The 10733-nt window shown below is 35.6% G+C and overlaps 1 protein-coding gene across 1 annotated transcript in view; it reads left to right on the forward strand.

Moving 5' to 3' along the window:
- BRDT (bromodomain testis associated) overlaps nt 1–9932 on the forward strand; it is a gene marked incomplete at both ends in the record, with an annotated part of 35469 nt that extends 25537 nt beyond the window's left edge. The window contains 5 exon segments of the mRNA XM_080654652.1: nt 5064–5161; nt 5830–6039; nt 6776–6777; nt 6779–6950; nt 9864–9932. Coding sequence (XP_080510778.1) covers nt 5064–5161; nt 5830–6039; nt 6776–6777; nt 6779–6950; nt 9864–9932 — 551 coding nt within the window.
- Between the last annotated feature and the right edge of the window lie 801 nt (nt 9933–10733).

Below are 10733 nucleotides of genomic sequence, written 5' to 3' on the forward strand. Positions count from 1 at the left end.
GGGTTTTATCCAATAGTTGGGTTGAAAATAACAGGCCAGTGCTCATTTTGGACATGTGAGATGCTGTAGAATATCTAATTGGAAATATACAACCAGAAATAGGTGGAAACTAGTCCTATCTGGTTTGGCTCAGTGGATAGAGTGTTGGCCTGTGGACTGAAGGGTCCCAGGTTCAGTTCTGGTCAAGGGCACATGCCTGGGTTGTGGGCTCGATCACCAGTGGGGGTGGGAGGGGAGCTTATAGGAGGCAGCCAATCAATGATTCTCTCTCATCATTTATGTTTCTCTCTCTTTCCCTTCCTCTCTGAAATCAATAAAAATATTTTAAAAAAGAAATAGGTGGAAACTATAACAAGAACTATAACTTGGGAATTCTCAGTATGTAGAGAAGCTACTTGAAGCCATGAGAATGAATGTATGAAAATACTCAGGAAAATGTGCGGAGCAGGAAGAGAAAGGTCGAAGATAAAATTCTAGGAAACAAAACTTCCTCATTAAGTGGAAAAAAATAAGTTAAACGGAGATAATCAAAGGTGGAAGAGGAGGAAAAAATGGTATAACAGAAGTACAGGAAGAGAGGTTTTTAGAAGGAAATCATCACTGAGAGTATTACAGACTACAAAACATTAAATTAGGATAAGGAATGAGGAGACAGGATTAAAACTGGCAATGTGAGATTTTTTTTTTTTTTTTTTTTTTTTTTTTTTTTTTTTTAGCTTTTGCAAAAGCTCTTTTAATCACCATTGTAACTGGAACCGAAACCAGATTATTGTAAATTGAGAAGTAATGGAATCTGAATATAGCCAGCCTTGTCAAAAGTTCGTTGGTGAAGCAGATAGGAAGGAAAGATACCTATGACTTTTAACACTAAGATTTTTTTCCTAAGACTGGGAGACATTATTTTGTTTTGAGTTTTTTAATCAGGGATTTGAACATGTTTAAAGGCTGGTCAGAAGGGAAAAGTTGCTGTGTTCATTATAGTAAGTTAATAGAATGATAGGGATAGCCTTGAAAGAAGAATAAAGAGAATGAAAAACAATCGGAAAGAAGAAAGTCAAGATGGTTTTAAAAAAATCCTATCTTTGAAAATAGGATTTTTCATATTAGGATTTTACATATCTAAGTCTTCAGTTGGAATCTGTTATTGTATTACTTCAATTTCTGTTTGCATGTGATTATAACGTGATGTGTAAAGAGAAAGTTTGGGTGATGTTAGAGTGGCTGGCTGGCTGTTCTGCTATACTTACTCATTTTTCAGAAGCAACATGGTTTGCATTTGTCAACTGTAGGTGGCACTATGTTCAAGAGAAACTGTAAATATATAAAAGCTATAAAATGTATATAGACTTTCACTTTTCTGGAGTTTAATCTCAATAGAAAAAATTGGGGGTTAAACCTCTAATTTAAACAATGAACGTAAGAAAAACATTACTGAAGTTTTCTTACTTAAAAAAAACACACATGACAAAATAATTAGAGTAAGCAAAAATATTTTTTAAATTGAATTTTTGGTGTCATCAGCTTTTTTAAAAAAACCTCTGCCATTTCTGTACATGAACTGAAAGATGTCTAATTTTTTTCCTTAAAATAAGTTGACATTTTTAGTCGTAAAGAATTACTACCTTATCTTTATAACTTAACCTTTCCCCAGCATATAAACCTCTCAATTTTACTAAGAATTTTTTAAAAACCAAAACGTATGCTGTCATCAGTGTGGATTTGCATGGCAAATGGAAAGGTACATCAAAGAGTTTGCTATCTGGAATATAAACTAAAAAATGTAATATGCCCTAAAAGAATCAAAAATGAAATTTAAGGATGTGGTAAGGCAGAATAACCTGATCTCTTTAGCAGATATGTATTTTACAGGATAAATAAATATAATTGGAGCTGGATATTAGAGAAAAAGTAAGACTTATCTATGTATATCTATGATTGGAAGGCATTCTGTATGGTGGAAACAGCATGAATGAAGGTATTTAGAAAACCAGTCATTCGATGTGGTTGAAGCTTTGACTGGATAAACAGAAATACAAGGAAATAAATTTGGAAATGTAAACCTGGTTCAGAAAATAAAGAACCTTGATATCTAAAGACTTTGGACATGATGGCAACAGTATAGTCAGTGGGTAACCAATGAAGGTTTTTTTGAGCAAAGGGGTGTGCTTCAAGGTAATTAATCTGCTAATATTATGTAGATCAGTTGGAGGAATGGGGCATAGAGACCAGAGAAGGAGGAGAGCAACTGGGCTGTTGCTTTAACTGTTGATAATAATCTGTGTTATATCCTTAAGCCTCTTATCATTTTACTTTACTGCAGGGCTTTTTAGCCATGTTCCAAAGTATAGGCTTCATAAGCTAGTGATCTCCTGTCATAGCAGTAGGCTTGAAGCCGACTTGCATTTGCTCAAGTGTACAATGATCCTTCCTGGGTGATCATCTTGGTGTCTATGACTTCTAGTCTCATTTTTACAACTCAAGGATCCAAGCACCAGATATATTTCTATAACTCTACTGAACATCTATTCTTAAACATAAGCATGTCAAACAGCATTTCAAAACTAAATTTCCCCTTTTTAACCCCCACATTTAAATCGTTTCTCTCTAATTATTGATAAGGGCACTGCCACCACTTACTCCGAATTAGCAAACTGAGAGTCATTTAGAATTTACTTGACATATATACTCTTTCTACTTCTTGAATAATATTTGGCCCCAAGCAGAGAAGGGATATACACTGAGTGGCCAGATTATTATGACCACCTGACATTTGTAGGCAAATTAGCCATACACTGCATCGTATGTGATATGGAAGCCAAAGGCCTGTTTGAACACCTTTGCTGTCTGCAGTTACCAAGATAAAACGTCTCCAATTCACACAGGATTGGACAGTCGAGCATTGGAAAAAAGTCATGTGGTCCAATGAATCACGTTTCCAGTTGCATCATGCAGATGGCAGAGTGAGAATTTCATGGAAACAGCATGAAAGCATGCACCCCACATGCATGAATACAACCCTTCAAGCTGGTGGGGGCAGTGTTATGGTTTGGGGCATGTTTTCCTGGCATGATTTGGGCCCTTTAATTTGTGTGGAAGAATGTCTGAATAGCACAACATAACTACGTATCGTTGCTGATCAAGTTCATCCTATCATGTTGATGGCGTATCCCAATGAAGATGGCTTCTTCCAACAAGACAATGCACCATGCCACGGTGCTCGTATTGTGCAGGAGTGGTTTCAAGAACATGAGGGAGACTTTACCTTGCTTAGGTGGCCCCCACAATCACCAGATCTCAATCAAATTGAGCACTTGTGGGACGAAGTTAAAAGAGCCATCAGGCAGCTGGTTCCATAACCATCAAATCTCACAGAACTGGACAGTGCTATTCATCAGGCATGGTGTCAGATTCCTTGCATCACCTTTCAACATCTTGTGGAGTCAATGCCAAGAAGAATTGCTGAAGTATTGAAGGCAAAAGGTGGCCCAACGAAGTACTAATAGGGTGGTCATAATAATCTGGCCACTCAGTGTAGTTCTGTACTTATAGCTTTCCTCTCTGTTTTTCCATTCCTTGTTGAACTGAGAAAGTGTAGGTACATTGGGCCATCCTATATAATAAAAGGCTAATATGCAAATCGACCAAATGGTGGAACGACCGGTCGCTATGACACGCACTGACCACGCATCTGACCACGCTATGACACGCATCTGCCAGGAGGCAGATGCTCAATGCAGGAGCTGCCCCCTGGTGGTAAGTGCGCTCAGGGAGAGCACTGCTCAGCCAGAAGCCGGCAAGCACAGCAGCGGTGACAGGAGCCTCTCCCACCTGTGCAACAGCACTAAGGATGTCCGACTGATGACTCAAGCCCACTCCCCCCCATCAGTCGGCCATCCCCCAAGGGCTCCCAGACTGCGAGGGGGTGCAGGCCAGGCTGAGAGGACCCCCCCCCCCAGTGCACAAATTTCATGCACCAGGCCTCTAGTATAGGAATATACACATTTAAATTTTGTTCATTCATACATCCATTGATAGTGTTTTGTTTCACCCTCCTATGCTCACTTCCTGTCCCTTAATGTTCCTCTCTTCTTCAAGTCTCAACTTCAATTAGTGTGATTTAGCCAGAGGATCAGCCAAGGGATTGATGGGTGGTAGAGCTTAAATGTAAATTCCTACATATGCAAGTGGCCAGGAATTTGTGAACTTGAGTCAGTGAACAAAGGTAATGGTACGGTTTTTATTTGTTCCCTCTGTCCTTTTGTCACTAGTTAGGACCTGTAGACTATAACTAGAGAGAATTGAGACTGAAGTGACCCAATTAAGTTTCAAGCATCAAGATGCTCTTGGTCAGAAATGACAAAAAAACTCAGCTCAAACTGATGTAAACAATAAGGAATTTTGTTAGCATACAAAACCAGTAGTCTACATATAGGTCAGTTGTTTAGGCATGGTTTAACAAAGGTGCAAGCTCTTTCTGCATTTGTCTTCATCCATAATAAATGGCATATTTGTATGAAAGCTCAATAATTAACAGGATTGCATAGTTCTCTTCATCTCTAGTCAAACCAACCTTTTGCTATTCCATCTTCTCACTAGCTACTATAGGTATCTGGTGTCTTATTTCTTCCATTCTTTGAGTTTCCTTTGTTCTCAGTTTGGCCACCAGGATGCATCTTTCCCTAGAAGCCCTACATTGGCTTACACCTTCTCTTTCTTAAATGATCCATGTGGGTAGGATTACCGTGGTTGGTTTGTTCCAATGGAGCTGAGGACACCCTACACACTGGAGGACTGCTGTAGTTTTGGGACAGATAAAATATATTTTGGTGGGTGAACCACAATGTCAGCTTTAATTTATGCTGACAAAAAAAAGGGGGAGGGGCAGGGGGCAGAAATAGAGGTGGTAAATTTCAAGTGAAAAATGTTTATTTTACAGTATAATGATTCCCAGGAAAGTTGAGAAGCATCAAAAGTTTCTGACCCAGAGAGGGGGACAAAGACAAATTCTGGACAAGCAAGATGAACTGTTTTGATTATACTGTTTTTAAAATGTTTGCATCTAGGTGATTATGAAAATCACTTGAATGGCCTAACTGTGATGCATCAGTCTGGTGATGACACAATGGTGGTTGAGTCTGAATGTCAAGTTTCTGTGCAGAAGGTAAGAGTAATGTTATTTTTTCCTCACAAGTATTAAAGGGATTTAAAATTTAATATGGTAATGACCTAATTAACTTGAATGAGATTTTGGATCTCTAAACCTAATTTTTGCCTATTAAAAAAAGTTACCTGTGAACAACAACCTTTCCCCACCCTTAGTTCTTATGATTGTATTTATTTGTAAATTCTATAATGCTGATATTTGCCAGATATCTGGGTTTTTGTTATTTTTTAAATCCTCACCTGAGGACATACTTGAGAGAGAAACATCGATTGGTTGCCTTCTGCCCCAGGTGCCCCAACCTATGCCATTCTTATGGTATCATCTGACTTTGTCTCATTCATCATTTGTATACTTGCTTTATTTTTCCTATAGGATAATAAACCAGTGACTGGTTTATTTATTTCTATATTTTTTGCGGATTATCATACTCTTAGTACATGTTTTACACATTAATTGAAATCCTTGTCATGCATGTTATTTTAATTTGTCTTAGATGAATAATTGAATTTAGCTTATCTGTTTTCTTATCTTTTCTGACTATAGTAACCTTTTATAAAATTACATTAAGCCTTTATCTATTATCATATCAAAAAACATTGTTATCCTTCCAAAATTTGGATGATATATGCAGACATAGACTGAATCAGAATTTTTTTTTTTTTTAGGATATAAAAATCAAGAATGCTGACTCTTGGAAAAGTTTAGGCAAACCAGTTAAAACTTCAGGTGTACGGAAATCCTCAGATGAGCTCTTCAACCAATTTAGAAAAGCAGCAATAGAGAAGGAAGTAAAAGCTCGAACACAGGAACTAATACGGAAACATCTGGAACAGAATACAAAGGAACCCAAAGTATTTCAAGAAAATCAAAGGTCTGTAATTTACTGGATTAAGGGATGCCTTGAGAGATTTAGACATATATTTAAAATATATTAAATTTCTGTTCTGTTACGTGACTATGATTTACCTATTTTTAGTAGGACATAGAGAAAATTATAATTGCAAGAGAGTGAATTTATTTTTATTGATAAGTAGTTTGCTTTGAAAAGGATAGAAATAATCAAGTTATTCATTGAGTTGCTAAAGATACTAATATTTCTAAATGATAAGTATATAATAATTTTAACAGAAATGTCTTAGTAGTGTTTCCATTCTATGTGTAAGAAGATAGTAGTATACCTTGGTCACAGTTTTCAAAACCCATCAATTTGTTAGACACCAAAAAAAAATGTCTTTTGGTTGTTGTTTTTTTGTGTATGTGTGTGTTTTTTGTTAATCCTCACCCAAGGATATTTTTTCCATTGATTTTAAGAGCGTGGAAGAGAGGTGAAGAGACAGAGAGAAACATTAATGAGAGAAAGACACATAGATTGGTTGCCTCCCACATGTGCCCCAACCAGGGCCAGGGATGGAGCCTGCGTCATCAGTTGCAGGCCAATGATCTAACATTGAGCAAGTCTGGCTAGGGCTCAAAAATAAATCTTTAAAATAATGTTATGATATATGAAGAGGGGTTTCTAGAACATTGCTTTATATTTGTCATTTAATAGCATACCTTTGTAATAACTTTTAAGGAATTTGAAACCTACTTGAGTTCTACTCTTCCTTTCAGGCACCCTGGCTCCACTCTGGAATCTTTTTCAAATAAGATGCCAAACAAGTGCCTTGGAGACAAGCAAAAAGAACATCAGAAGTCATTGGAAGCTCAAGAGAACAGTAGACTTGGGCTTCTCAAAGACCGTAATTTAGCAAGGGAGAGAGAGCAAGAGCGGAGGAGAAGAGAAGCAGTAAGTGAATTTTAGTTTACTAAATCTAACTAACAAAGAAAAGATTTAACAGAGCAGTGTCTTCACATGTTCAAACATGCATTTGAGGTAGTTTTTTAATGACAGTGTTACCTCTTTAGAGAGGATCAGGTTCTGGAGCTACTACAATATGTGGGTTCAAATAGTGATTCTGCCATTTGCTAGATTTTTGGGTCTGGGCTATTAAACCTCTCTGTGCCTCAAATTCCTTATCTATAAGGAAGAATAATAATGCCTATTGTGAAGATGAAATGAATTTATATGTCTTGAGTATGTAGGACAGTGGTTCTCAACCTTTCTAATGCCGCGACCCTTTAATACAGTTCCTCATGTTGTGGTGACCCCCAACCATAAAATTATTTTTGTTGCTACTTCATAACTATAATTTTGCTACTGTTATGAATCGTAATGCAAATATCTGTGTTTTCCGATGGTCTTAGGCTCTACAGCAGCGGTTCTCAACCTGTGGGTCATGACCATCAGAAAACACAGATATTTGCATTACGATTCATAACAGTAGCAAAATTATAGTTATGAAGTAGCAACGAAAATAATTTTATGGTTGGGGGTCACCACAACATGAGGAACTGTATCAAAGGGTTGCGGCATTAGAAAGGTTGAGAACCACTGATGTAGGACAATATTTAGCACATAGGTAAAGTGATTTATCACTTACTTAGCCGTGTTGTTACACATGATGGGTCTACTTTAAAGTAGTGTGGACTTATAGAACTTTCTAAAATGATAGAAATGTTATTTATCTGTTAAATATAATAGTGACCTGCCATATATGTGGCTAATAAATTTTACTTAATTTTAATGAATTTAAACAGCAAATTTTGATATTATCGTTTTTTTATGGTTTTTAGGAGCTCTTTTTAAAATTTCATTAGCACTTTACTAGCAGTCTTCCTTTAGTGACCTCGGAATTTTCCTGTTCATACTCACAAGGGCCTGATTTCAGTCACCCATATGTGATTTCTCAGCAACCTACTTACCACTTAACAATCTAAGTAGTACCTAATATAATTTCTAATATCCTACACACTTTCCTGGAGCTGGAATAAACCTGGAACCCACCAAAACTTGACTAATAAAGCCACACCTAACAGCTTGATAACTGTCACTCTTGACAACCTGTACGCTTATGTTGCTACTTGACAGATCCATACTCTAAAAACCTGCAATGACTTGAACCCTAACAGAGCTCATTTCATGCCAGTTTCTTTGGCCAAGTTTTTTTTTCTTAATTTTCAATGGTTGAAGTGTATATAAGAAAGGAATATCCAGGTTATGGTGCCAGCTGCAGAGAGTTTTCATGCACCGGATTTGCACACTGGTGGGGTCCCTCAGCCTGGCCTGCTCCCTCTCGCAATCTGGGACCCTTTGGGGGATATCAGATAGCTGGTTTTTGGCCTGATCCCTGCAGGCCCAATCCAGACAGGGAGGGAGCCTGATCCTGTGCATTAAGCATCTATCCCCTGGTGGTCAGTGCGAGTCATAGTGACCGGTTGACTGGTCATTCAGTCATTTGGTCACTTAGGCTTTTATATATATAGATTAGAGTATTCATATTTAAATCATGATATCTGTTAACTGGTATAGAGAATAACTAGTTCCATATCAATTATTCCACAAGTGAAGATTTTTAGTCAGGATGGAAGAGATTCTGAAATAAAGTGTCTTTAAATAAAAACAAGTTTCATTACAATATTCTTAGAATTTTGCAGTCTGTTTGGATAGTTATAGGAGTAGCACATGATATTTCAACTAGGACAATGTATCCAACTCTCATATTAGAGGGTTAAAATAGCACTTTGAGGAACCATCTGGATCTGGGCAGATATTTGGCATCCTAATTTGGCATCCTAAGAGCTGGCATTAAGAAAGTAGTCTGGGTAAAGATGTAAGAAATTATCATTTTTGTCTCTAAGGCATATTTAAAGAAATTTTTGTAGTTCATAAGAGTCACACCTAACTTTTTAATATCACTTTGGTAGATAAGTAATAATCTTAAAATGAATGACATAAAAGATTAAGATGCATATGGCAAATCTTTTCCCAGATAGCCAATGAAAACATTGATCCCCATCTAAGAAGTCAACCAATGAGTTGCAAATTGATGCTTTTACCTATCACTCAGAGCTGTTGCAGTTTACTGATAAAAAACAAACAAACTTGTTTTGAGCTTTCATAGTTGGTATCATTTCAGAGGCCAGAGAATATGTAACCTGAATCACAGGGGCATTTGGAGGAGGCTTCAAAATGTAAATGTTTTTCCTTTGTCTTAATTAGCCTTTTCTTTACTTTAACTTATGTTTTTTAATGGCTCCTTAGCATTTAATAAACATTGTACTGGGTGTCATACTTGCAATCTGGTTTGATCTTCATAAATATCTACATATAAAATAAATTTGCTTAAATAATTTGCTTAAGGTTACATAGTTATTAAGTGGCAGAACTGAGGAAAATCCATAGCTTTAGCATACAATAGTTTTCTTGCATAGGTAAGATATTGGTTCATTCAGAAAATAATTTGATGTGCCTGTGCCTAGCATTATGTTGGTTACAGAGATACATGAAATAATGTAATCTCAGTTCATGTTCTTATTAATACCCATTCTGTCAACACTGAGAATTTTCTCTCAAAGAGAAAGATTAAGCTTGTTCTTAGTGTTCTTGTAAGTTTTAATTATTATTTATCACATAAACAATATTTAACAAAAATTATACAGTACATATACAGAAATAAAAATTTATGTACAAAATCATTATGTTAAATAAGTTGGATTCATATTGTATGATCTGATCCAAATGTTGCATAATCATGTTTATATAGATGTAATAAACTCATAAATGATTTTAAGTAACATTTAAATTTTCTCTTTTTTATAGATGGCTGGTACCATTGATATGACTCTTCAACGTGACATTATGACAATGTTTGAAAACAACTTTGATTAAAACTCAGTTTTTGAATTAACCATCAACTTAAAATGAATGATATAAAAGATTAAGATGCATATGGCAAAATTATTGCTTTCAGACATCAATACACCAATCTTAATGTTGTATCTTGACTGCTCTAAAATGATTAAACAATTTTCACTACATTTCTTAATAGGTATATGTTCATTTTTTAATGACATTACAGGAACTTTTATAATATTGGATCCCTAAAAATTGAATAAATTACCAGATGTTATTTATTTTCTAAATAATTATTTGCTTTGTATTATAGGCCTTGTCTTAGCAATGAAAATCCAAAAGAGATAGTCCCTGTTTGTTTAAAAATGAAGAATATATAAAGGTGTATCTAAAACATAGTTCCTGTTGAGTTTTTAACTTTTAAAACAAATATTTGTCTGCCTTCAAAAATATTTAGAACCTCTAACAAATAATAGTTGGTTTCTTTGAGTGTCAGGTTACATAAGATTTTCTGCTGGTTATATATTCAAAATTTATATTGAAATTAGTATAAGGAAAAGATTACCTATGGTTTGAAAGATGTTAAACTTGAGGCAAAATAACTAACAGTAAGTATTAATTATGTATATAAGTCTCTATAGGAACTTATACAGCATTTCTTAACTTGTATATATGATAGCAATGGATGTGTAAATCTTAATTGTAGTAAGTTCTTTATTTAAATCTGTAAAATATTTTTCTTTCATTATTCTCAAGTTGCTATTTATGTACAAATCATGTGTATCAGCTCCATGTATTTTAAGATTTTGGACTCTTAAAGTGTTATACAATTCAGGC

This window comes from Plecotus auritus (genome assembly GCF_963455305.1).
Source record: "Plecotus auritus genome assembly, chromosome: 2".
In the NCBI taxonomy this organism is placed as follows: Eukaryota; Metazoa; Chordata; class Mammalia; order Chiroptera; family Vespertilionidae; genus Plecotus; species Plecotus auritus.